We start from the raw sequence: 27,853 nt of genomic DNA on the forward strand, positions 1-27,853 counted from the left end.
ACCCATCAGACATGATTACAGCTCCATGATGCAGTGGCAGTCTGAACACACTCCTTTACGGTTTCTCATGATTCTCTCAAGAAGCAATCAAACCAGGAGCCCCGACTCGGACAAGTCGTACCACAAACGGGAACACTTTCTGTTTAATACATAGATTATATATATATATATATATACGTATATGAAACGTCCTCATTCCCTATGACTGGAGGTGGAGGCAGATGTACGCCTCCCATCTGTGGAGGCGTACAAACAGAACGGGAGGCATCAAGGACATTAACGGCCGTCCACCGGTGATCGCTGTGGCCAATCAGGCAGTCGGACCATTGATGTAAGAAAGTAAAAGCAATTTTAATGACATCGAAAAAACAAAAACAACCACCGATCAACATTCTTAACATGCAATGGCTGAATTTTTACAACAAAAAAAAAAAATTTGCTATTTTTTTTCTTTTTCATGGTGCTAATGTTAATGCTGAGCGACAGAGTGATGGTGTTTTTGACATGACAGTATATTGAAAGTAAGAGTAAGGCTTGTTAAGACTGACATAACGTTGACTACAGTCTATTTCATCTCAGCACGCAACCAGATTACAGAAATCTGATTGCTTACAACAAACAAACAAAAATCCCATGACAGGCGCTTCTTAAAGGGGCAGTCCACCAGATCACAGATGCACATCTGTGTATTGATCATATTGAGAACTGTTCAGTGGACAAATACAGTTGGTTAATGTTCTGTGGCTCCGGAGGTGCTTTGTCAAGAAGACTGATGATGATGTCACAGTGATGTCACCGGGGTTATCCCAATTTGGACTTTTGGGACTGCGTTACAAACTGGGGTTGCGGGATTGGAACGACTTGGGTGTTAAGCCGACAAGAATTATGGGAAGTGTAGGATTTCCACCCTTTATACCAAAAAAAACAATATTGGAGCACAATGCTAAATCACTGGAGGACTGCTTTAGAGTAATAGTTTGATGTTTTAGGAAACATTATCATGCTTATCAATTTCTAGCCATATTTCGTTACCTTTTATGGGACGGACGCTTCCGGTCTTTACGCTAGGCTAAGCTAAGCTAACCGGCTGCTAGCCGTAACTTCACATTTACCGTACAGACGTGTAAAGAAGCGAATACGCATATTTTCCCAAATGTTCCCACTATTCCTCCGAACTCTTACAGTGTGAGGCTACTTCTTGGACAAAATTATGTTTTCAGAGCAACTGGGGCGTTGTAAAATAGTCGGTCTATAAACTGGATTCAACTTTAGTGGTGCTTTTTAATACAAATTCGGATATAAAGGTGATCGGCTGGATTACACAAACATTTTTAATAATCAGATAAACAATAGTGTATAATGGCTTTGATTTTTCTGAATACCTTCGTGTCCGGTATGGCAGTGTACGGCGCTGTTTATCGTAAACATTATAGCTTCATTTCACTTTTCTTCTAACACCACAGGGAGATTGATGACTCGCTGTTTGCGATATGTAAAATTCCTAGTTATTTTTTGTCAGGTACAAAACCACAGGATAGAATAAGTTAATAAGCTTCCATTTTCATATACATCTTCCATCATATTTAATGAATCCATTTCAAATATAAAAGGTCAGTAATAGTCAGCTGCAATTGAAAAATATCAACTTGATATTCCCACTTATCTGAGAGGCAACGCTGCATAATGATGTGCAGTGGAGAGTGAAATGTTCCTAACATTTGTACAAACACTGCGGCGGACGTAATGAGATGGGAAGAAAAGAAAAAAGCCCTCTAGACTTTTTTTGTGTGTAATAATAATTATAAAAAAAAGACACTTCGCACATACAATATACACTATATATACACACAGTATTTAGTAACGGTCATCCTGTTGCGACTCGACAAAAACAGAGCTGTATACAATGGGGGGGGGCGGGGGGGGGGGGCGGCAGTGTGCAGTCGGCGATGACGCGTTAAAGTTACGCGCGTGCTCGGTATGGATCATGTCTGTTTGCCACTTTCATTTGTTCGGCGGGTTTGACGAAGACGTTGCCCGAGAAACGAAGGATGGATGGATGGATGGATGGATGGGCGGCCGCACGCTCCTCACGCCGGGGTCTGAATGGTGGCCTTGATCTCGGCGGACGCCCTCTTCCTCTCCTTCCGGCCGGCGTACTCGCCGATGAAGGAGCCGTCCTCGTTGAACTGGACGTCCTCGTCGCCGTAGTCCACCAGGCTGTCCTCGCTGTCCCCGGCTTTGATCTCTCGGCTCAGCGAGTGCTGGCTGCCCTTCAGTGGCTTCTCGTCGTTGTCGCTGTGAGAGAGGGTGCAGTGGATTTAGAATCGCCTCATTTCACCCATGGCTGCACTCTTATGGTTTATTGGGGAGGACGAGTGGGGGGAGGGAGGACAGAGTGGGGGGGGGAGGACACACACACACACACACACCACAGAGAGGCTCCAGCTATCACTGCCTCACCGATGAGCGTTGACATTGGCGTTAGCATGGGACATAATCGCACGGACCCACATGTTGTGACAATATTAACCCTCATGCTACACGTGCGGCCGGACGCTTTGTGAGGTTCATAAATAGTTCACTTCACATTATAGCCTTTGACATGAACGTCACGTGACCTTGGCGCCGCTTGCGCCAGCTTTTAGTGTCGTCGAATCTAGCCTCGTTAAGTCCTAAGTGTTTGCGAATGGAAATTTGGAAAAGTAACCCGAGAGATATTCAAAGTGTTCAGAGGCTGTTTAAGGGGGTACTCCTACTATTTCCAGGGTGTCAGTGTTGACAGACAGCGCGCCGTCTTTAATGAAAGTTCGGAGAGTTCGCCTTTGTGCGCGGCTAACGGCGCGGCTAAAGGTCGTCTGGTCCACCCAGTGATATTTGGGTTCTATGTGAAAGTATTCATGACAAAAACGTCAGTTTTTAAAAAAACAAAAAAACATTGTCCCGCGAAGTAATCACACACAATAAGAAATAAACGCCCCGCAGTACAAAAGGCCTTCAGGCAGGAAGTGTCAAGCGAGTGTGCCGCCTTCGCTCAGGCAAGGTACAGACATTAGCTTGATGAATGGATTTTTTCTCATCCAACTCTGGCAAGAAAGCCGATATATATATTCCAAAATGTTGAACTGTCCCTTTTAAGTTTAAAGGAACCACTAGCACAGTGCGCCGCTGGTCAGAATAACTTAATGAGGGACTTTACACTCAAACAAAACCTCTTGGAGTCGACGTGACGGAGTGTGAATCCTGCCACACAGAGTCGCTTTTGACTTCGCCGCATCAGCGCTTGTTGTGCCGTGCGGAGCCCACCGATTGGGGAATTACACCGAGACCCGGGACACACCACTGCCCTGGAGACGGGGGCTGCTTTCGGTTACATGGATTGGTTTTAGCCTCCCGCCGTTGTGCTAAAGCCGGCTCACCCTTTGGGGGACGCAGCATCTATCACAAGCAACTAAGGGGCGCCTATAAAAAGGGATGAAAAGGGATGCTACCACTCGGACAACAGCGATGTGTAAACAGCTGCCGCTGTTTATCACATACTTCCCAGTTACTCGGGCCATCAAATGTGTTGAGCAGAAGAAGAAGTGTTAGGCTCCGCCTGCACCTCGTGCATACCGGGTTGTCTTTTCGCAGAGAGGAGAAAGAGAATATCGGAGAGAAGAGGACAGCAGAAAGGAGCATTTCATACACTGTTGCACGTGAATTGCAGTGAAGTGGTGTAATAGTGCTCCAGGGAAAGGGGATGCGGGGGGGTCTCCGCTTACCTGTATTCACAAAATGTGTCGTCATTCATGCCCTGGGACTCCACGTCCGGGTGAAGGTCTTCTTTTTCTTTCACTGCTCGCGAAATGAAAAGAAGAAGATATCAGCGATTTTCAACCCCCCCCCCCCCCCCTCCGAGAGACGGCTGCCGATGAAGCGTCATTCTCAGTCCCCCCCGATTCCCTGCGACTGATTGACTGAACGAAAGAGCACTGCAAGCCTCGGAAACAGATTGCGCCATTTAAAAAAAAAAAAATCGATTCAAGAACAGCCTTTCCATCTCATTTCGGTCATTCTAAAATCAAATTTGGGCTCAAAATTGAGCTCAAACTACGTTTTCTTTCTCCATTAAAAAGTATACATCTGTATGTGATGTAACGGGGAAAGAAAAAAGGAAGAAGAAAGAAAAAAAAAGAAACGTAAGGGGATGAAAGAAAAAGCTCGTCGGAGCTGCGGCTGATAATGAGAACTTAATGAGAAAACAAAGGACGGGGCTGCGTCTCGCTCTCTTTTTCTTCTCCTTTCTTTTTTTTTTTTTTTTTTTCCACGCTGCTGAGTGGAGCGATCGCTGCCCGGACGACAACATGATGGCCATTAGCCGTGAATAATAAAGTCGATAAGGACTCTCATGTTCCCAACAGGATGAATAACATTGAGATAGCGCGGAGCTTATGTCATCATTCCCTGCTCGGCCACCCCGTGTGCAGCATTTGCATTTTGTCTCGCTTTGGGCTGCACTTTGTTTATATTGCTGCTCGGGGGAGGGTGGGGGGGGGGGGGACAACAAAAAAAACACACACAAATAAAAAGCTGCGTGTCTTAATAAAGCCACATTCAAATGTGTGACGTACCGTAGAAAGGCACATTTTCCTATCTGTACACAAGCCTATTTTCTGTGTGAATTTGCATTAACAAAAATTGTGTGGCTGCAAGCAAAAAAAATAAAAAATCTGCTTCCTGTATAGGCGGCCAGTGTGATTGATAATCTCGCTCGTGCTGAATAGAAATATAATGATGCTCCAAGCAGCAATTACTATTCAAACAAGGTGATGGTGTGTGTGTGTGTGTGTGTGTGTGTGTGTGTGTGTGTACCTACCGGAATACTTCCCCCCTTTATTTCTGTTGACAAAGCAGGCGATCAGCACAATGAGAGTGAGGAGAGCGATGGCGCACATCAGGCCGATAAACCAGCCCTGGGTGGATACTCCTCCGTGGACGCTGGCCAGACCTGGGGAGGACAAAAGCCGGTGACTTTGACACGCCTTGGCCTTTTCAAATCGGGACACTTGATTGAACGTTCACGTCAACGGGGGCCCTATCTGATGCGAAAGGAAAGAGGGGGGGGGGGGGGGTGGCGGGGGCCCGCCGCTCGTTTGGAAGCGGTCCAATAATATTAAACAGCTAATCCCCGCCTGTCTAATTAATCAAGTAAAATGGACGCTGTACAGATGTAATTCCTCTCGCCGGAGTTTCGCGCGGCGAAATTAAATCCGAGTGACAACGGCGAGGACCACACGCCGAGGAGTGGAGTCACTGCTCAAGGTCGTTTTAGGTTTAGCCGGCTTTCCCTTTTCTTTTTGAATCCCCCCTCCCTCCCTCCCCCTCCTCCTCCTCCTCCTCACCTGTTAACCCGGTCGTGATAACGTCTTCAAATATGCTAGAATTATCAAGCCAGCTGTTGGGAATAAGGCGCACAGTGTACTCTGTCCCAGGGTCGAGCCCGTCGATGACGTGGAAGGTCTTAGAGGTGTTTAAGGCCTCCGATATCTTCCAGACACCCACACCTGTGCAGAGGGCGACCGGTCAGGGTGGGTTAGTACTTGGGGACGACGGAGGTTACGAATGAAGGGACACGGAGGGCGACTACAGTCACTAAAACCCACGAGGCACAAACTACCACAAACGACCCCAAAAAACTAAAAGAGTAACGTGAGCTTACGGTTGTTCATATGAGCAATATAAAACTCTGTGTGCTCTCCTCCGGGTATCCAGCTGATATTTGCAAAGCTGTCGCCAACAGTGGAGCTAAAGCTCGACAGGGTCGAGGCTGGAGGTGAAATGACAACAGGTGAGAGGAGGGGACAGAAATGGACAAAGAGTGGTTAGTGAAGGACATCGTGGAGGGGTTGTCATGAGTCGCTCTTCTCCTATTAAAGAAAGAGAGAGAGAGAGAGAGAGTGCCCTTGTGTTTCCCAACACTATTGTAAGAAGACATCAATTACATCTGGAAGGGGGGGGGGGGGGGGGCATTGGGTGACCAGGACCAGAGAAATGTGGGTGCTGAAATAATGGAGATAAACAAAGACCTCCAAGGAGATTTGTAGACTTTTAAATGTTATATATATATATATTTATATAAAAAAAAATGTTATGTCTTTTTTCTTTACATTATAGTTTCATAGTTCAACTGAGAAAATGTCTGTTTATAAACCTTTATCAGATAATAGATTATGTTCTTATCTGTTAAATCTATTTTAGTTAGATATTTTCCACACATACCTGCAGATTTACATTCCCATCTGTCATTCTTTCTCATACCTACGACTATAAAAGTGTAAAATAAGAAAGGCTATGTCAATTTATTTCAAGGGACATACATGAAAAGATTCTCCTGGTACATTATCTATCTTGTAAGGGGTACTTGCAAAAAAAAAAAAAAAAAAAGAAGCTAAAAAACAAACACAACATTTACCTTTTATTTATATTTCTTGGAATTTCTGGTGGTGAAATATGTCTATTATATTCCTTGGGGTTTATTTTTTAAATTTTTTTTAAAGCAGTCAAATATAACGGATGTTTTGATCATTTTTATTACAGTATCTATTAATGGGGGGGAAATGATCAGTAGATTAATTGACGAAGCATTTAGTTATTGAAAATAGTGAAAAATGCCCAACAGCTGTTCTGCAGGCCTGCAAATGTCCGTTTGTCCAACTCGGCCCGAACACCAAAATATATTGTGATATATGTGAGAAGAGAGAAAAGAACAACTCCACTTCATAAATAATCCGTGATCAAAGTGGTTTCTGTCGATTGACCAATCAAATAGTTTCAGCTCTAAATATTTGTTTAAAAACAAAACAAAAACAAAAACACATCTGAATCGGCCTTTGAAGCCAACCATGTGTCATTTACTTCCCATTCGCAACAGTGAGGACATGAGCCCTATGTCCTCACTGGTAACTACAGCCCCTGGTTATACTCTTTTCCTTTGAAGATCCAATCATGAGGCGGCTTTAGTAATTATATTTCATGTTATTTGCTTTGAAGGCAGACAAAGCTTTAAGCTTAAAAAGGCAGAGGGAGTTTGATTTTGCTTTCAGACCCCCCCCCCCCTCGGTTACCCGGCTCTGGAGACAAACAATCTAATAATGCCGTGAATGATGTGCGTCGTTAGCATGGGGGACGCGTGCTCTGACAGCAGCCGCCTGGGCCGGTCACCAAAAGCACGATCCACTTCATTTCGCCCACTTCAAACATGCAAATCTTCCCGGCCGCGTTCTCCAGCTCAGGTGCGTCATTTGCTCAGGTGATAACTCGCCACGCGAGGACACCTGCGCCGCCCGTCACCGCAGACGACGGTGCCCTTTGACTAATGTTGATGGATTAGTCTGCAAGCTATGGTAATTCCAATCATTGGAACTGCCCGATGACTTGGACTGATAAGCCCCCCCTCCCAAAAAAAAAAGAGAAGAAAAAAACCACTAAAAATATCCCCTCAACTTGCTATTAAAATGCTGCAGAAAGCAGCTGCTCGCCCAGCAGGGAGCTGAGTCCTGCAAGACGCCCCCCCCCCCCCCCCTTTCAAAGTCAGATGGCTTTTTTGATTTATTTATTTTTGATAAGGAGAGGCCAGAAAATATTCTTTCAACAGCCTCCAGTGTGTAAATATCATCCTTCCAGTTCGAGGACCCAGGAGGACGTTCATCCTCCCCTCATTTCTTTTTCACCCTCTCAGCTCGGACGCTGCCCCCGGACGACTTCTTGTCCCCGTTTAGCCAGTTGAAGATTGCATGGAAATGTCAGGCGACCGTTTGGTCAATACCCGTGTAATACGACGTGCTAAGACACATGTCCGCTTCAAGTGACTGCAATCTACAGCTCCACTGTCGGGCTGGCAGATATAGATCCACTATCTTGGGTTTCGGTCGAGAAAATTAGAACCAGCTGTTTTCATCAGCATGCTACGGGAGGATGATATTTACAGGAAACTGAGATAAGTGGCAGCAGTTCCTTATCAAAAAATAAATAAATCAAAAAGCCCTGTGAGGCAAGTGTGGAAACCAAATGAAAAAATATCAGGTCACCAATCGTTTGAGTCTGATCTCAATCGTTGTCTCTGTTAATTAAGAATGCATGGAGGAATTAAAACCCATCTGAAATAAAATAAGTCCTATTTAGGTACATGGGGTAGTGGCGCACTTCAGCCTCTTGTGGTGGAAATGTGTATTGTAACCACACACATTTATTTCACCTGTTCCTCAGTCATGAACACGGTGACATTTCTTTCACCTTTCTTGTCCCTCTTTAGACTTCCGTACGGGCACTTGTCTTTTTTTTTAACAAACAATAAAGCTGTTTCTTTACATTTCAATTCTAATTTTCAGTGGAAACACAGACGAAATATATATTTATTTTGTCAGAACATTTTGCAGTTGCTTGGTGACGTGATGGCGCTATATTATAGGGGCTAATTAGATTAGAATTTCAGATTATTTTATTTATATTTTATATATATATATATATATACACATATTATTTTATTTATATATATATTATTTGTATATATATATATATATATATATATATATATATATATATATATATATATATATATATAAATACATACACACACATATATATATATAAAAATAGACCTCTTTACAGGCACTTGTTTTTTTTACAAACAATAAAATGGAGCTGTTTCTTTACACGTCAATCCTAATCGTCACTGGAAACACAGAGGAAATAAAGATATATATTTAAATAAAATACTAAATTATTCTAAATAGAACTAGTCCTCATCACGTCGCCGAGCAACTGCAAAATGTTCCGACAAAACCGACGTGGATCATGTCCTCTATATTCATCCCACAGTTTTTCGATGGACCCGGTGGACGGATGCTTGTTGTGTCAGAATGTGCTGCAGCTCTACCGATGGTGGAGCGAGTGGGCTCGGTCACTGGGGACCTTGGAGTGCTTGGGAGGTGAGGGGGAGGCTGACTTGCCTGAAAAGAAAGACAGACCGCGTGGTTATCACTCGGGACAGAGCTCGGGGCCGCTACGTTCTACTGTTATGCTATTTTCAGCTAAAGTCTACCGTTAGTCTATTGAGGAACAATCTAGACTCTTTTACTTGATCTTTTCTTTTTGACATCATTGATGGGGAGAATAATTAATGTCTGATGCTCTCCCTGGGCTTTCCTCTTAAAGCATCATTTATTTCCTCAGCGTGAGCTCGACACACAAGTCTGCTGTCGTCAGGATAAAAGTCAATATTCGTTTACAGTCACTAATGAGCCCAAATTAATATGAATTTATAATTAGGTTACTCATTACCATTGCTATTAGAGAGAGACAAGCCACAAACTTTATCGGAGAAGTTGACACTTTTCTAATGAAAGGAGGCATCGGAGTGCTCTGTGCTGATGCCGAGGCCAAAGGGCAGACGAGGTCAACGATCTGCGGAGGAGCCGAGTGCTTTTTTTTTTTTTATTCCGCAAAGGAGGAAAAAAAATGTAATGTTTGAGAGTCGAAAAAAAAAACCCTATATTTATTCAGGCCTGCAGCATCCACAACTGTCCACATTTCCACATCTAAAAAGCATGCAACCGCCACCTTAAACCACAACTGCAGAAACCAGTAAATACTGCAATTTATTTTAATTTTCTCTTTTTTGAAATTCACAAAAGGAGGTGGTTCACTGTTGTATGTGCAAGGTGTGACATGTCGCAGTTTCTATGTGAACACGGAGCTACATAATGGGGCCGGCAGTGGAATCCAAAGACGGACACGGACACAAGGACACACACGGACACACACGGACACACACACACACACACACACACACACACACACAAAGCAGGTTTTGGTGACATTTCATAGAAAGGACACCGACACAAACACATGTAGCAATGGGATGTGCAACAGCGCCACAAAAATTAATTATCCTAATAATTTTTTCTTTTTTTTGCCGTCTGATCAGCATGCAAATAAACAACCGCTAAGAGACAATTAAGTTCCTTTCCGTGATTGTGGGGATTCTTCCAGTAAACACCAAGTAATCGCTCACACACAATTCAACACCTGCAGCGTGTTTCAACAACAAGTTGAATCATTTTTTTTAAGTTTGCGCTTGTATTGTATTTTATTTTTTTTAAATGTAAAAGCGCACGGCCAATTATTTCTGCTGACTATCGGTTCCCGCGGTTTTCCCCGTTTTTTTTTCCGTCCGGTCGGCCATCACAGCCCCCCCGCCCCCCCGCCCCCTCCTCTATCTCACTTTTGAGTTCTCGCCAGCTTGAAAGTGTGGCGCGCAGTCCTCGACAAATGATATGTAATTGAAAATAAAAAGATTACACGCTGCAAGCCGGCTCATTATGATTACTTACCCGGCAACTCTTGTCGTGATTACACAATTCAGTATCGGAACCTTCACTTTCCCCTCCTGCTCAAAGCAATTTTGTGTCTCTGCTGATTGTTTTCATAGTGCGCGCTCGCTCCGTCCAATCAATAAGCACTTGCTCTCTTGTGACAGTGACAAATGAAAACCTCCCCTGCCGCCTGTATGAAATTGTTTATCCACAAAAATTACTTGCATGGAGATATGAAAAGCCCCCCCATGCCCGACAACGAGCTCATCCACACACACAAACTCAGCCAACTGCTTTGCGGGACCCTCCCATCACTCACTTGTTTCGAGGGTGGTGGTGCACTCCTCGCTGACGGTGGGCCCGCAGCCCACCATGGTGCAGGAGCGCAGGTAGAGCTTGTATTTGCTCACGGGCTCCAGGTCGCGCAGGGTCCACTTGGTGGTGTTGGGGTTGCTGATGTTCACCGGCTGCAGTGGCCCCACTTCCTCCGTGTCGTTGACTGGATGGAGAAATAAAAGAAACGTGTGAATATATCTATAATAAAAAGTTGGAAACCAGTCAGGTTGTCCAACATGTCTTCCTCCACTTTATCCTGTTGGACATTCGGGTGAATTTGTTAGAACCCCAGATTTAAAATGCTAATTCTGAGTTCACGGTGACCTTGGACTTGAAACAAACGTTGAAAGTTCATGTTCACGGACAGGCGGACGACCCTGAAACATAATCCCTCCGGACTCGGCTATTGATATAGATATTGGATATCGTAATATGGCAAAAAGTGTTGTTTTTTTTGTCTTTAAATAGGCGGCATCACAGCTAAGCAACGTCGTTTTCAGACCTCGGCGAAACTCTTGTAGCTATTCCATCGTTCACCTTTCCCAACGTCATCAGTAATGTGGAATTAGTAATGAAACATCTCTCTGAGATCAATGGTCAACATCATGGTTGCAATAAGGATGTCGATCGCGGTACGGACATTTTTACCGGTACATAACCAACCGAAAAGTTGTAAATATGTATTTGTAGTAGTAACTCCTGCACTTTGACAAACACTGACGATCCCGGGGCGTTCCAGCGGCGTCAAAGTCGACAAACAGCACACGTCTGCCTTGTCTTCTTTCTTTTTTTGGGGGGGGGTGGGGGGCTCTGGCAAAATAAAACTTGCGATCGGCTTGTTTGGCTTAATACCCCGTTAAAAAAAAAAAAAAAAGAAGTGATTTTTGCATTCAACAAACAAAAAAAGACGGCGGTCTGCACGTTGGCAACGAGAATGCATCTGCCGCCGTCTTTGTCTACATTACATTTTCACTCCCCGAAGCGGCAGGGAGGTGGCATTTATGTTCTTTGTGACAAAAAACAAACGCAGCAGGGCGACCTTTGCTGTGAATGAGGTTCAACAGAAACAATGACAAGAATGTATCGGTCGACCTGTTTTTGTGGGGGTTTTTTTTTTGCCCAGACACCCCCACTGTTATCAAGAATCAGGGATTTCTATTTAGTCGTTTCTTGGGCTAGAAAAAAACAACAAAAAAAAGAGTCTATTTTTGGTAAAGATGATGCAGTCCAAGCTGTTGCAGAGAAGAGGCCACGAGCATCGAGCATTAGACTGAAGGCTGAAGGCTGCAGTTCTAAATATTCCTCAACCCTTCCCCACTGGGTCAAATATCGTTGGCCCAGTGGGGAAGGGCGCGAGACGGACCCAAGACCGAAATCCGAGAACGACCCCCACGGTTACGAGTTTAGCTCAAATGGGAAAAGGAAAAAAATGGAAATTAATAGACTCGAACTCCTCCACTCAATGAGTTGCTCCGGAAATATCGTGGTGAAAAAAAAAAAGAGATTAAATCTGCACTAATATATATACACGACTGCAGATAATCCTCCACAGAATTCTTCAGCTCCAGTTTCAGAAAACATTTCAATGTAATTTCTTAATTTGCGTTACACTTGGATGAACCTTTTTTCTTACATGTATAAAAGGTGCTTTAAAAAAAAAAAAATTTGATCAACTGTGTATTAATGTCATCCCATCTTTATCATTTACTTATTTCTCTCGTCCCGCATGTTTCCTCGTAGCCTACGTACCGACTATCGAAGTCAAACTGGAACTGAACTAGTCTGCCACAAAACCGCTCCGAGCGAACCGAGCGACAGAGCGGACGGGAGCGCGCGCCCCTCGACTTCACCTCGGTGACTCGCGTTTGTCAAGTGGTGCGCCGATAGCTTCCGGAGAGAGCCGCGCCTGCCGGTGGTTTTTGTCTGGACTGGCCGTGCTCTGCTCCGGGCTTCGGGGATGGATCAGCGGATATTCCGAGGCAGCGTGACCGAGCCACCCGCTCAACGCTGTGCGATACAGTACGTTCAGCCAGAATGTCCTCAGCGATTAACAAAAGAAAACTCTCCATATGAGCTCAGTATTGCTATACAGTGTACCGGTATCAGGCCCACGTCTACTGGATGTATTCCTCCAGATCTATTGGCATTAGCAAATCTGCAATAATGTTTTTGAATATCTAATGTAGATGACCAAAAGGTGATAATAGTCACACGGCTGCTATTATGCGATGTACGCCTGATTCATGAATAGTAGTAATAGTTGGCTAGTGATGGCGGTGGCATGAATGGATCACATGTGGGACTTTCACCCAGGAGGCTCTGAGTCCTGTTAACCTGACGTTTACCTGACGCGCTATTACGTGGCTGAGCTGAAGATCCCCCCCCCCCCCCCCCCCCCCCACCTCTCCACAAACAGCTCAACATTCCCTTTGTGTTTGCCGATGACGCACCGACAGCTGGCTGCATTATCCTCAACAATTCTTTGCACATGACTTCCCTCAAGGGGACTTATATAAAAGGCACACTTCAAAGAGCCCATGAGCTTCACTGCTGTGCTACAATGGAAACGTCCTCCCCTGACAATACTGTCACCTGACACTCTTGTGCGGCTGACGAGTCAAACTGGGAAATGCGTCATTAAAGAAGTTAGCCACTGGCTTCGTGGTGACTTTTGTTTGAGGGGCGGCTGAGCTAGATTTCCCCCCCCCTCCTCCCCCCACCCCCCCGCAGACATGATGGGGTCAGTAAAGCTGGAACCATAACAGACTGCGACACGGTGGCCTTGGTCAGCACTGGCTGAGCCGTGATCGTGACGCAACAGACATCACTCTGACGCGCCCCCTATACACACACACACACACACACACACACACACACACACACACACACACTCTGATCCCACCGTGACCCCGGCCCTATTAGAGCGGCGCACTGATGTTCCTCCCCTTGCTGAGGATCATGGGTTAGACAATCGCCGAGATCCTCCTCCACCATCACACTCCCGTACTGTAAATACTCCGTCTGCATCGATACGACACGGAGATTCTAAATAACAAGGCTATTAAAAGTCCACGCCGTCGCGGCGTTCAAATTGAAACGTGCGCGTCTTTCCTTCAGAAGGGTACAAGCTGAAGAGGAGCACCGGGATGTCAACACTGTTAAACACAAGTGGGGGGAAAAAGCAATACATTCCGAGGGGGGCGTGGCCATTCTATCCGAGTCACTTAAGCATGAGGCGAAGGGATACGTACTGAGCTGATACTCGAGGAGGTACCCGGTGAGAATTCCATTAGGCTCCGATGGCGGGGCCCAGAGCAGAGAGACGGTGTGCCTCTGTGCATCCGTGACCCTGAAGACAGGATTTCTCTCAGGGACTGCGGGGGTAAAGAAGGCAATAGTCGAAATTCTGCAACCCACATTCCTTGGCTATTATTAGACTTTCCCTCTCAGTAGTTGTGGATCAATACGGCCCCGTGCCGTTATTCCACAATCCTACCTCCCTGCGGGGTTTTGAAGGTGAGGGGGTGGCTGCCGGGGCCGTTGCCCCGCCCGTTGAAGGTCATGACGATGAGGCTGTACTCGGAGAAGGGCGTCAGTCCCGGCACCGTGCCGTGGTCGCGGTCCCCGGGGAACGCCAGCGAGCGCTTGTCCCCGTGGCTTTTCTTCGAGTTCACCAGACTGCGCAGGCGCCACCAGTTTACCTGGAGAGGACGCATAAGAGTCAAACTATGTACGCGTGTGAAGGCTGAATGAGTTAATGTGAGGTTGGGTTTTTAAAAAAAAATAAATAATGTTATGCACATGAAAACATGAAGTAAAGGAGAGACGGGGTGAGGCGAGTGGAGCACACGCTTAGAGCAGGTGCAGCCTCTTTGTCTAGAAAGCAAAAGGTGTGTTTGTGAGGTGTTACCCTGTAGCCTCCCAGATGTCCATGTAACTTGTCCTTGTGAACACGCGTCCAGCTGACCTTGACCACTGAGCCGTTGACCACCTCCACGGCTACGTCGTCGGGCGCAGCGGAGGGAACTGCGGAGGCAATCGCACGTTAGAATCCGGACGCTTAGTCGAGTAATGATGATGAACCAGTTTGAAAATGTCATGACTGACTATCCAACTACCTACATTCACTGAGCACCAATTAGGGACTGACAACAGTGGGCTCTACACAAGCTAATGTAACCTTTGAGCTAAGGGGGGAGGGGGGTGGGGGGAGGCGGGGGAGTAAACACGGCATTAAAAAAACACCACATGTGAGAGAGGACACAACAAGGAGAAGAGTCACGACCTGAGGTTACTTCCTGCGGGCAAGTCCAGAAGAAAGCTAAACAACAGGAGATACAGTGAGATTCTGCACGTCCTGCTTCTCTTGAGAAACGGTTTTACGGTACCGCAGCCGCAGGTCGAGGTCAAAGGTCAAACACATTTCAAAGGTTAAAAAGGTCAATCGTTTCAGAGAGTCCACCCCGAGTTAAGCAGAAGCGCTTTCTCTGTGACATCATGAAGCTACACGGGCTACAAACGGGAGCAATGGGTGGGTGGAAAGTTCGAGACCTTCGCTACAGACGCACGGTCACCTGGTTTGACAAATGTTTTCACCGAAAATAGCAGCGAGAAAAAAAGATGCAGCTTTCCAAAGTCTTCTGGAAACACTAATTTACTTAAATTCACAAATCAATGTAGTCAAATCTATGTATGATATGTAAAGTACGGTTGTAAAAATATAATATAATATTGGGTTGACAAATGTACGGTGGTGTAGTGGCTAGCACTGTCGCCTCACAGCAAGAGGGCCGCGGGTTCGATTCCCGGTCGGAGCGGTCCTTCTGTGTGGAGTTTGCATGTTCTCCCCGTGGCAGCGTGGGTTCTCTCTGGGCTCTCCGGCTTCCTCCCACAGTCCAAAGACATGCTGCAGGTTAATTGATCTCTAAATTGCCCATAGGTGTGAATGTGAGAGTGAATGGTTGTATGTCCCTACATGTGCCCTCGATGGACTGGCGGCCTGTCCAGGGTGTCCCCTGCCTTCGCCCTATGTCAGCTGGGATAGGCTCCAGCGCCCCGCGACCCTAATGAGGATAAGCGGTATTGAAAATGGATGGATGGATGGATGGGTTCAGAGTCATCTTTTAGTGTACTTTTTGGCAAACTTCCAACAGATTTGTGGCCAGTGAGAAAAATAATTAGTTAATTCTAGATAGTTTCTATAAGTCTGATCTAAATTGTGCTTTTATAATTTTTCAGGTGAAAAAATAACAAATTATAATTACAATTTGATTGTTTTAATTTGTGCAACCAGGTGAATGTTTTGGCAGGTGTTTTTTTTTCTCTTCTTCTTTTGTTGTCAGGATCATTTGTGTATGTTGTAATACTTAAAAAACCCTTTTCACCTGTTCTGAAGTGATAATCGGAGAAGAAGGAAAAAAAACAACTCTGAAAAGGTCAACAAAGACCTCTACTCACAGTCCTCCCCCGAGTAGCCGGTCACTATCCTGGGCTCGGGGCCCCAGCCCTGGTGGTTCCTGGCTTGGATCTTAATCTCGTAAGGGACAAAGGTCGGCGTATTCTTCACCACAAACGAGTGTCTCTTCACCACGTCCTCCTTCCAGTCCTCCTCGTCCTGCCTCCTGTAACTCACCTTGTACTCCAAACCGGGACCATTGTGCTCAATGGGGAGCAAGGGCTGAATAATGGGGAGGAGAAGAAAGCAAAAAGAAAAAGGTGTGTGAAGGGTCTCATGGAGACATTCACAGTTGCTTTTCAGCGCACGATGTCACTGCCTTCGTGGGATTACAATGACAACCCAGTGAACTCTGGCTGGAACACTGGCAGTGTTTTATCCCACAATCTAATAACGGAACAGCTGACCTGGTCTCGCAGCAGCATGGCTTTTCTTTGATACGGGGCTTGCTAAGACATCGCAGATGAAAAGATTTTGTCTGCTCACAGACGTCGGAACCATGAGAAATAGAACGAGATACCATTATCCGCAGAAGCAAATCATTAACAGTGGGAGCGCTCGTGAATCCAGGATTCGCGGGACTCCGCCGTGATGACAGGGCCGCCAGATAATAAGTGAAGTGGAGATTCATCTTTTTACAATAAAAAGCTGAATATATTACCGTACGTGTGAAAAGAAGAGGGGAGAACAAAAAAAAAATGTCGGCGCTCTTTCTCTTTTCTAATCAAAGAAAAGGAGCAGCTTTCACTGGGATTGCATTCAGAGTGACCCCAGAAAAAAAAAAAAAAGTATTTTCTAAAGATCTGAACCGCAGAATAAAATATCAAAAGTGGGCTGTTCCTAATAAATTTAATTTATATTGGTAATTGCCTCGGAAGCATTGATAAAACGTCCTCTCCATTCTTTGACACGACAAAAGTGAAGCAGATGTGAATGACTCACTGTACAAAAGGTAGCTGACATTTCAGAATGTGCGGTAAGAGGATAATAAAAGACCAAACTCTACTTCTTACCTCCCAGTTGATATCCATTTCATGTGGCAAATGACCTTCGATTTTGATATTGTCGGGGTTCTTGTCAGGGGCTGCAGAAGAGAAGGAATATAGATTTTTTCCACTTTTGTTAGTGGAGGAAATCTCCGGCGAAATGGGCACACAATGCAAGCGTGGTTTTCAACAGGAGCGTAATCAATTGTGTGGCGGGTCTGAGTCTTTTCAGGGTCCGCGGAGCTTATCAAGAAGTACAACTAACAATAAGGGGGGGGGGGGGGGGGAGCCTCGCACCTGCCGGCGGGGGTTTGTATCTCTCCGTGGGCTCGCCGGGGGGACCCCTGCCCACAGCGTTGACGGCGGACACGCGGAAGCGGTAGTCCACGTGGCCGTGGAGTTTGGGCACAGCCTGGTTGTGGTTGCCAGGTACGCGGAGCAGCTCCTTCCAGTTCCCCGGCTCCCACTGGCTCTCCTCGTACTCGATGATAAACTCTGTTGACAGGCAGAAAGACAATCAGAGCGGGCCCCTCGCTGCCACGGCTCTTGCCAAGAGGATTGCTTATCTAACCACCAGCTGTGCAGAAAACAAAAAAAAAAATATTCCTCAAACCCTGCTCTGGGCTCGTGTATCCCTGAGGGAGGCTAATCATAATTCATGCTCAAATGAATCAATAACAGACTCATATTGTACATGATGTTTCAGAGAAATCTATCGCCGTGCAGGATGACGCCCACAAGCGTCATACATCCAGTGCGTACCGTGCTGTATGGACCGACACCTGCATACACACCTGCTCCCTTTGTATTTATTTATTACCTGTGGTGGAGCTGTTGTGATCGTCCCCAGGGATCCATTTCAGTTTCACACTTTTGCTCTTGTGTTCAGACAGTACCAAGTACTGGGGTGCATCGGGGACATCTGAAAAACATGGAAAAAAAAGAAGAATGCCAAACGAGAACAAATGTTCAATCGAATCAACCACGTGAGCCATAGGATGTGGAACGAGCTGCATCGCTGCATATTTCTTTTAAACTCTAACACGTTTAATATATCTCTTCGGCGGCCGGATTGTCGAGACGCGGCAGCGAGCTAATAAAGCCGCGTGGCGGCGTGTCCACGCTCTGCTCGGTCTCCTTTGACATATTGATCGCTTTATGAACGCCTCATACATAAATGTAGCACCAGGGGTCCCTGATCCTTTTGGCCCCCCCCCGGAGCAGAGGCATCGTTCGTTATTTGGTTGGCTCACCTAGCACCGTGAGCCGCGACGAGGCCGCGTCCCGGTCCACCGGGGTTCTCGCCACGCACGTGTACACGCCCTGGTCCCCGTGGCTCACGTTAAGGATCTGCAGGACGCCGTTCTCCACGAAGTATCTGTGGACAGAAAATGGATGGAAGGCGCGGTATTGATCGACAAAACTGGGGAGCAAAATCCAGCTGGGATTCAGTCTGAAACACTGTGGAAAAGGAAAAATAAATAAATGCAGCATCCTACCTTGAATTCTCAGTGTGGTTGAGGCCTATCGCCATATCGTCTTTTTCCCACAGGAGCTCAAAGTCGTTGCTGAAGGACTTGTCGTACTCCACGAGGCATGAGAGCTGGGCCGCGGCACCTATTAAGATCCGCTGGTCCTCCTGCGCCGCCACTATTCTAGTGGGATCTTCCATAGGCGCGGCGGCATTAGTCACATTTCAAGGACTGCGAGCCACAGCGAACACTTTGTACAGGAATGACAAGAAGAAGAAGAAGAAGCGGTTTACCTTTCACGTAGAGCGCGGCGTCGACGGCGGACGAGCCCTCCGTGTTTTTGGCTAAACACGTGTACTGCCCCGCGTCGTCCTTCGCGGTGCCGTAGATCTCCAGCGACCCGTTGTCGTGAACGGAGAACCGCGGCCCCTCCACGGATTCCGGGGAGTCGTCTTTGCTCCTGGTTGGACATTTAGAAGGAAGTTCACTTACGCCGCCTTTGGATTCCAAATTAAAATGTGAACACGGCAGCAGGCCCGGCTGGACAAACACGCACACTGTGAAAGTCTTAAAGTGACAAGGTTACTTAGAAGCAGCAGGTCACCGATGGAGAAACACTGTGTGTGTGTGTGTGTGTGTGTCGTGTGTATGTGTGTGTGTGTGTGTTTACAGAGGGGGGCCGTGTGCATCCAGCGGTTGAGATCTACTGCTCTCTGCTGGTGTAAGTGAGGCAGGAGCAGGCTGCACACTCACCAAATGATAGTTGAAGGCGGAGAGCTGAAGACCGAGCAGTGCATCATCGCTCCCTTCCCCTCCACCGCAGAGTAGTCCTCCCCCTCCTTGGTGAGAATCATGGGGGCCAGATCTGTGAGGGGGCAGAATCTGATCATCAATCTGAGGGTGTTGGGGGTAAAGAAGGAGGATTGCCCTGATGTGGATATTCCACCACGGAAGAACCGAGTCGTGGCCCCTTAACTACTGTTCTACTTTCAAAAGAAGAAGAAAAAAAAAACAGGAAAGGAGGAAAGGAGGCAGATAATCGGCGGTTAAATGAGGCGACGGGGCTGTTAATTGTCGGCTCCTTTTTTTTCCTGGCAAAAGAAAGAGAGGAAAAAAAAAAGACTCCTCTGTCAGATTGTCAGCAATGTGCAACTGCAAACATTGTTTTTAAATCAAAAGGCGAAAACAATGGAATAATAAGTCAGCTGGGCTCGTTTGCTTATCAGTTGTAGCCAAAGCCTCCTATTAAAATGGTCTGTCTCTCCTGATTGTTTACAAAGGCAGCCGCTGGGACTTAGCATTCAGAGAATGTCCAGCTTTATTAACTCCTGTGTCACCGAGAACAAACTCCGCAACGCTCTTTCCTGTTCCGTTTATCTGGACTTGTAAAGCAGCACATGTTTGTCTTATGGCCCTGAAACCAGGATGGAATTGGAAACTTGTTAGCATATAAATGGCAGGCAGCTGAGGCTTGTTGCTCCACGGGGAGAACCCCCCGAATGACGGCGTTACAGCTCGTAGACAGCCTTCCTTTCTCCGGGCTCCTCGCTGCTTTATGGGCACCTGCCAACATCAGCGCCGGCTCGACACATCAGTCAGCAGCGCTCTCCCGGTGACTCGCCGCGAAGTCTGACACTCTTTGGTTCCCGATTTGATTTTACTTTTTCTTCCTTCTACCTTTTTTTTTTTTTTTTTTTTTTGTTAACGCCGAAACGGAAAGTGGCGACTGGCTGGCGTCAGCGCTTACTCATGATCATGATGTTTGCGTTCGACAGGAGGGTCCCGTGCTTGTTGGAGGCCTCGCACTGATAGACGGCGCTGTCAGACGCTTTGGCGTTGTGCAGAACGATGGTGTCGTCAAACACCTTCCTGTTGGCTGCAGGGGCCGCTGTAAAAAAAAATAAATAAACAACAACAACTAAATAACAGAGCGGTTTAGATCGGCACCATTTCATGCCGCAGCTCTGTGTGCACGAGGGGCGGCTCCGGTAGGGCAAAAATATTAATATATTTAACACGATTCATTTATTGAAAAAGTAGAGGCTGTATCCGTGAAGAACGTAACGCTTTTGTTAGAAAAAAATTAATAAACATAGTCTATGGGGAGAGGGCACAGTAAGCACCAAGCCCCCCCCCCCCCCAAGTTAAATCCCCCACAGGCAAACTTTACACAGACCCCACCTGTTGGAAAAATGTTTTGGGGTAATTAAGAAATGGTTACGGGACCCATTAATTAATTGGAAAGACTGGAAAGGAAAAGGGGTGCGCTGGATTTATAACACAAGGCAAAGGGAATGCAAAAAAAAAAAAATATATATATACAAAGATTAATCACCCAGCCCACATGCGTGTACATTTAGGTCTGGACTCTAAAAGTAGTGGTTAGACCTGGCTGGTTGGACTCATGGTTCTGACTCTTAACACTTAAACAAAATAATAAAAAATTAAAGCAACGAAACAATAAAAAAAATCCAAGTCATCAGTTGAAAAGTTTGAAACAGTGAAGTGACGGACTGACCCTGCAGAGGTTCGCCGTTCACCCGCCACGTTATCGTCGGCCGAGGGGTCCCGCCGGCGGAGCACTTGATGACCACGTCGGAGCCGATCATACCGAGCTGACTCTCGGGCTCTGCCACCCACTCCGGAGGCTCTGGGAACACACAATCAGCGTGGCATCATCAGACCGGCGAGCGCCGCCGCCAGCAAGACACTTAGGCGCTCGCAGAGAGCGGACGCAATCACGGACGCAATCACGGGAACGGTCGGCCGATATGCGTTATTCAGTACGAGACGAGGGGGCCCACGCTGCTGCAGTCGGGGGGGGGGGGGGGGGGGGGGGACAGACACGAGAGGCCCTTCAGCTGCCGACTGTCTCATCGGGAGCCCTGAGCGTTTTGGTTCTGTGCATAAGAGTGCATTTGCACATACGCCTCCATATTAAAGATAGATAGACGCTGTACTGAAGCACGTTGTTATGAAAACCGGTGTCCCCTTGGATTTCAGTCATCAGCTCCACCAACGACACCTCTCACGTTCAACGTTTCACGAAGCAAAGAAGAGAGGAAAGTCCAAAACAGGAATACAAATGGTTGTAATAGAATTTTGCATTTTTCTTCTATCCTTCCCTATTACTCATCATGTGAGCCCCCTCAGACTCATCGTGTGACCCTTTGGTGGGGGCCTTTCCCTTAGTGGAAAACACAGAATGAGCTCCACTTTCAAGAACTACAACAGTGCAGCGCTGCTTCCACATTGATGCTTCCATATTTTAAAAAACGTTAAAAAAATTTTGTATTTAACAATATATCAGTAACAAAGGCAATTTTACTTCTTCAATTAGCTGATAATGCTGCCGTACTTTTACCTCAGCAAGCATCAGAGTGCACGACTTTTTGCTTGCCATGCTGTATTTTTACATGGTCGCATTCAAACTTTTACTTCAGTAAAGGCTCCGAGAACTTCTTCAACCACTGAACTTAATACACGACTACATGACGGCTCCTTCAAACCGTTACCTTCCACCATCAGCGTGAAGTAGTGGACGGCTTCTCCCAGCGCGTTCTTCGCCTTGCACATGTACTTCCCACCGTCCTCCCGGTCCACCCTCGGCACAATCATCAGCTTCCCGTGATTCTCCAGTTTGGCTTTGACGGGCAGCTGATGACCCATCTTCACCCACTCGACCTGTGGAGTTGGACTAGACAGAGAGAGAGAGAGAGAGAGAGAGAGAGAGAAAAGGGGACAAAGGGCGAGCGAGATATTGACGACACGTGGCGAGAAATGACGTATAAAAAAATATTACTGCAGTGTGTCGGTTATTAAAAGAGGGGAGTGTTACTTACAATCCCTCAGCAATACATTCCCATTTCAGGTCCTCTCCTTTGACCAGCCGTGTCTCTGATTTGACACCAGAGGGCGTCAGAAGAGAGGGTCTTCTCTCAAGGATCGCATTAGCTGAGGACGCATGGCAGAAAGCACACATTTTTACATCTATGCATTTTTACAAACACACACACACACACACACACACACACACAGAGAGATGCCTCGTGCACACAGCTGTTTACAGAGGACACACAGCTAAAGTGTGTTTTACTCTTAAAAACGTTCAAACTTACCAGTTTCGGGACTCGTGCCACTGTTTTCTGAAATGGAGGGTGGATGAGAAATGGGAACAATTTTAAAGAAAAAAAAAAAGACAAAAGAAAAGAGAGAGACAATGAACAGGAGGACAGCGTGGATCAATGAGACACATCGGCGTGATCAAAAACCACAACGTGAAACTTGGCTGGCTTTTTTGAAATGTGGCTGTGAATGTGGCGGCGAGCCCGTTGGAAGCGGCGGCCGGCGTCTCTGAAAACAAAACTCGTGGAGCGGAAAAAAAAATGGCTGGAGGGACACCTACTCGTCTTCACCACGACGGACATGGCGGTCTTCTGAACGATGGTGCGTATTCTGGGGAAGGCGGCGAAGCAGCAGTAGTCCCTCCGGCTGTCCTTCTCCACGGCGTGAGAGAAGTACAGGTCTCCGTTCAGGCCCATGGAGACCCTCTCGTCCTGCTCGATGTGCTGCAGGTCTGCGCACAGGAGGAGGCAGAGCTTACATCCTGGAGCGTTCACCAGCCGTAAATACTACTACTCCTACATGTATCTGTCTGTATAGTTACTGTGAGTAGATTTTTGGATTAGGATTCCACATACAAGATTATTAATAGCTAAATTCATAAAATATAGTGCATTTTTATATGCATTACAGAAAAGTGCTTTTGGTTTTCTTCTTTCGTACCCAATTCATGATCTCACCAGCCCTCAGGTGCATCTGACCATGTGGAGGAGGTGGCATGGTTAGAAATGACTGGTGTGTGTGTGTGTGTGTGTGTGTGTGTTTGTCTACGAGGCGTTATTTCGTACCGACTGATCCTCCATCAGATCAGTGAGGTTTAAGGGCTTTATCAAGACATATCAACGGGTTCTTTATCCTTTCGAAAATGTCTCAAGTAAATTGCAATCGCATTTAATTAATCTGTATTTCTAGTGTATATTTATTTGTGTGTGTGTGTGTGTGTGTGTGTGTGTGTGTGTGTGTGCGTGTTGGCAACTGATTTATTCTGAGTTATTCCTGCTCATTTTGTGAACTTCTTACTTTTTGGTTTTTGTTGTTGTTTGTTTCCCTCTTTAAATTGAGGGGAGGGCCGGTTTATAATCCCACTCTCTGACACATTTTAGTCTTTCATTATCTGGATTTCATGCAGTCTTCTCATGTGTGTGCGAAATGAAAATATGAGTTGTCCTGGATAAGAATGAAAGGGCGTACTGTTGCAAAAATAAACCTGTACTTTGAAGTAAATTGCACATACGTCACTATTGATTTATCATAAGTATGACTTACTGATAGTCATCCAGTAGATCTGGAGGGGAGGTATGCCTTTAGGTGGATCACACTGTAAAACAAAAGCCTGGCCTTCCTCCACCACGACCGGGTCAAGTGTTTCTTTAGGAAACTTTGGAACATCTAGAAGAAAAAAAGGAAGAAAAAAAATTAAATATAGAATGCGGTTCACTTTTACTCCAGGAGATGGCAGTAGTATCATTCTGGGATTCAGAGGGAGGCTTTTGTTTCATTCAGTCGATCACTTTGGCTCACCGCTGCTGAGAGAATGTATGTAATGTGTTCTGGGAACAAAAATTGAAGGAAAAAAAAAATGTAGCAAAGGAAATCATGGAGAGGCTAAATCACACTTTTTTTTTCCTCCAATGCAGCGCTTTAGATGAGATGCTGCGGTGTGTGGAGGGCCTCAATGAAAGCACTGTAACAGAGCACCACACACACACACACACACACACACACACACACACACACACACACACACGTTACTCACGGGGCACAATGAACTCAATCTCCTTCGATATGGCGGTCCCCAGTTTGTTTGAGGCGTAACAGCGATAGGTTCCCTGGTACTCTGTAAGGTTCCCATTATTGGGTATCACAAAGGTCCCAGAATTCTCCTCTTTCATCAGCCGGGGGTCTAGAGAGGGGTCGAATTCCTGGCCATTCTTCGTCCATCGGTATCTACGTGAAGAAAGACGCTATTGAAATGTCAAGTCCCTTCAGCCGAGGCGGCTCTATTTCCAAACGATCGAAACCAAAATGCAACATGTTGGTGGCAAACTGTCGTTGTTGTTGTTGTTGTTGTTTGTGCGTGTCTAGGCTCGGTACTCACTCTGGCTCGGGGTTCCCTTTGGCTTCACACGTCATGGGGAAGCTCTCGTCAAACGGGAAGGCGATGAGAGAGCTGGGCGACTGCGCCGTGATGGTGGGCAGCTGCTCAACTGGGCGACAATCACAAAACGAGCAACGGGAAGGTGAGAGACACAACACGGGAATGCAGAGCTCCTTTCAGAAGCATCGTGTTCGGAGTGATACTGCGGGGCAGTGGCTCCCAACCTTTTGTGGCTTGTGACCTCACCGCAGAAGATGATGCATTTGTGAAAACTTCAAATGAGGAGTAACTTTTACTTTTTACGAAGGTTGAAATATTAACAGTCCAGGGTTTCATAAGAAATAAGCAAAACTGTTTCCTCTCTTTCTTTTTTCAGCCCTTGTGACTACTTGGGTTCTTCTCTGGGCCCCTTGGGTGGTCTTGACCCCCCCCCCCCCCAGGTTCAGGGGCCTTCCCTGGCTCAGAATGGGCCTTTTGGCGACCACGGTAAGCATGATCGACCCCCGCCCAATAAAGGCAGAACAAAACAGAAATCGTTGCGTTTTGCTGGTTTTCTCTTGCCAAAAAATGCCGTTTCATGCTCGAGTAAATGGAACCCAAATGAACAAGCGCACTCCGAACCAACGTTAAAAAAAAAAAAGGTGCATGCCGCCACCTTCTGTCCCGCCAGCGATGGGGAGATGCCAGTTTTAGTATAGTGCTAATGGGAGCTGTGATCCCGTTAGCACTATGGAGCTTCACATTGGAGCGTTCGGGCCCAGCCGAAAACAATGCAGCTTAGCTGGCTTATCCGGCCAAAGCCGCTAGTGGATGAGAGGGGAGGAGACTGCAAGAAGTCGTATTTAAATTTCTGTTTGTCTTGTTCAACAGTTGTTTGATATGGTGATTTTTTTTTTTTCTCCCCCTTTGGCACTGGTTAAAAACGTCTTTGGAGGGGGGTGGGGGCGCCAAAAGAAATTCCTCCATTCAGGAAAAAAAAAAAAAAAAAAAAGAACACCCCGAGGTTGGGAACCACTTTGCTATGATGTTTACGATGATATCTCTGTCTCCACATACAGAGTTGTTTTGTTAGATTTTGTTCTAATTTGGGGGCGCGTGCAACTCATTTGGTCTTTGAGTTGTGACGTGGAACACAACACAACACAACACGATGGGTGTGAACAGCGCCGCGTGGCCGGGCTGCGGAGCCGGGACGCCAGGCGCTATGGAGTCCATGACTGATGACACACCAGATTTGGATCCAACACATATGGCTGCGGAGCAAAGCTGCCGCTGTGCTCGACGGCGAGCCGAGGAGATTACCAGACGAGAGCAGAGGATGTCACGAATACCAGCGTCGGTGCGGCAGAGCGAACTTACTGTTTATATGAGCTAAAACTACAAAATCCATGGCAGCAGAAGGGGAAGGGAGGGGGGAGGGGGAATAAACAAAGCAAAACAAAAACAGTCAGCGGTTTGTAAATAATCTCTTCATGTCACAGGCATTCTCTACATAAACCCTTTTAAAAAGCACACACGTGAGCAATGCAAACAAAAAAAACAAGAGGGCTGAATTAAAATGATACTCTGACAACAAAAAAATACTTTGAACTGTTCCTTATGTCCCTTAAGATATTTCTGAATAATTCAGAGGGAGAGGTTTCATGTGCGTTTCCAAGGAAACTGGGGCTCCGACACAAAAGAGACACGGACTCAAAGCAGAGACTAGCTGTAAATATATTCCATTCACAGGATGCTTGACGATAGTAACAGTCCGCCGTCGTGCGATTCATCTGCCTCCAAATTATGCGACACCTTTTTTGTTGTTGTTTTCTGCTAAAAGCACTTGAAGATAAACCAAGGACAAGTTCTCCTCAGATGTGCATTAACCATTCAGAGACTCCTTTTGTACGGCTGCTGTCCTCTGCATACTGTGCTGCGTCTTCTTGCTTCACAAATGGCCCGCCTTGAAGAAGCTTTTTAACGTGCGTTTGATGAGTAAGCGTCACAATTCAGCCCATTTTCATTTGTGACGCTGTAAGACGTCAAACACAACAACAGATCTTTTATTATTCACATAATATAGATGGACATTTTCAGAGCCCTTTTTCAGAACTAAGATGAGGCCATCAAGTGTTGTGACTTGACATTAGGATTTGACTGACTGACTGCTGCTGAGTGTTTACTCATATCCTGATTTAGAAACTTCATTTGACGTGTATAGCAGACTTCCCAGCATGCAATGCAATAAGGGTGAAAACCATTTAACTTGTGCATTGGGCATTTTGGACCCACACTGTGAAAGGGTTTAGGTTCTGTGCCGTGGTAGCGACCTGTCGATCACAAGGTAGCCCCGCCCTAAAGCGTACTCTGCTTTATGGTCTATTTTAATCTAAATGGGAACACAATTTACTAAAATTAACATCACGCTGTATTGAAGAAGACTTGAAACTAGGAGATTGAGACCATAAGCTCATGTTTACAATGTTTACTGATACATCTAGAGCGAAGTAGAGTCATTTTCTCATGGATTTCTATGCTGGCCATTAGAAAGGACGCAAGTTTGAGGAACTTCCAAATTGGCAATTGGCTTTTCAGACCCGGATATTGGGTCAAATTCTCTAGAAAACCCTTCTTACATGATGGAAAAGAAAAGAAGAAGAAAAAATACAGTATATACATACATACGTAAGATCTAGCCAAAGACCAAATGTTAAATTACTTAAACTTACAATTATTCAAGTAGTTACCTCGTATTTTGAAAGCAAGTGTAGAAGCAATAATTAAAAAGGGTCGGGGTGGTTGAGGCCACAAACCGAATTCCCATTCACTTCCATTCATAAAAGAAAACTCACAATGTCCCCTATTTCTATTTCCTAGAAACAATTGACAATAGCAGACGTTGAAACAAATGTGAACCCTCCTGCCTCACCCGGGGACCGGCACTCACCCTCCAGCGGGATGTCGACGGCTGTGGTCGCGTAAAAGGCACAAACGCAGGTGATCAAGCCCAGCGCGGCCACCGATCCCGGGCTCCTCTGCTGCGACCTCAT

The 27,853-nt window shown here is 46.2% G+C and overlaps 1 protein-coding gene across 2 annotated transcripts; it reads right to left on the bottom strand.

Moving 5' to 3' along the window:
• Positions 1-333: 333 nt before the first annotated feature.
• On the bottom strand, positions 334-27,853 carry chl1b (cell adhesion molecule L1-like b). Of its 2 annotated transcripts, XM_034532407.1 has the most exons (27): positions 27,751-27,853; positions 26,181-26,198; positions 24,822-24,930; positions 24,480-24,670; positions 23,990-24,112; positions 23,007-23,177; positions 22,720-22,746; positions 22,444-22,555; positions 22,117-22,298; positions 21,120-21,251; positions 20,349-20,489; positions 19,355-19,466; positions 18,895-19,061; positions 18,629-18,794; positions 18,383-18,507; positions 17,950-18,051; positions 17,427-17,624; positions 17,157-17,227; positions 16,146-16,365; positions 14,599-14,714; positions 14,185-14,389; positions 13,940-14,062; positions 10,668-10,851; positions 8,915-9,030; positions 4,856-4,987; positions 3,762-3,834; positions 334-2,295 (listed from the first exon to the last, which is right to left on the bottom strand). In XM_034532407.1, the coding sequence occupies exons 1-27, from the start codon at positions 27,851-27,853 to the stop codon at positions 2,088-2,090; spliced, it is 3,627 nt and encodes a 1,208-aa protein (XP_034388298.1). In that variant the 3' UTR covers positions 334-2,087. The 2 variants fall into 2 exon arrangements, with proteins under 2 accessions (XP_034388298.1, XP_034388297.1); XM_034532406.1 differs by lacking the exons at positions 8,915-9,030; positions 26,181-26,198 and adding an exon at positions 5,382-5,543 and having other exon boundaries at positions 10,672-10,851.

The sequence above is a fragment of the Cyclopterus lumpus genome, chromosome 5 (assembly GCF_009769545.1).
Source record: "Cyclopterus lumpus isolate fCycLum1 chromosome 5, fCycLum1.pri, whole genome shotgun sequence".
Taxonomy (NCBI): domain Eukaryota; kingdom Metazoa; phylum Chordata; class Actinopteri; order Perciformes; family Cyclopteridae; genus Cyclopterus; species Cyclopterus lumpus.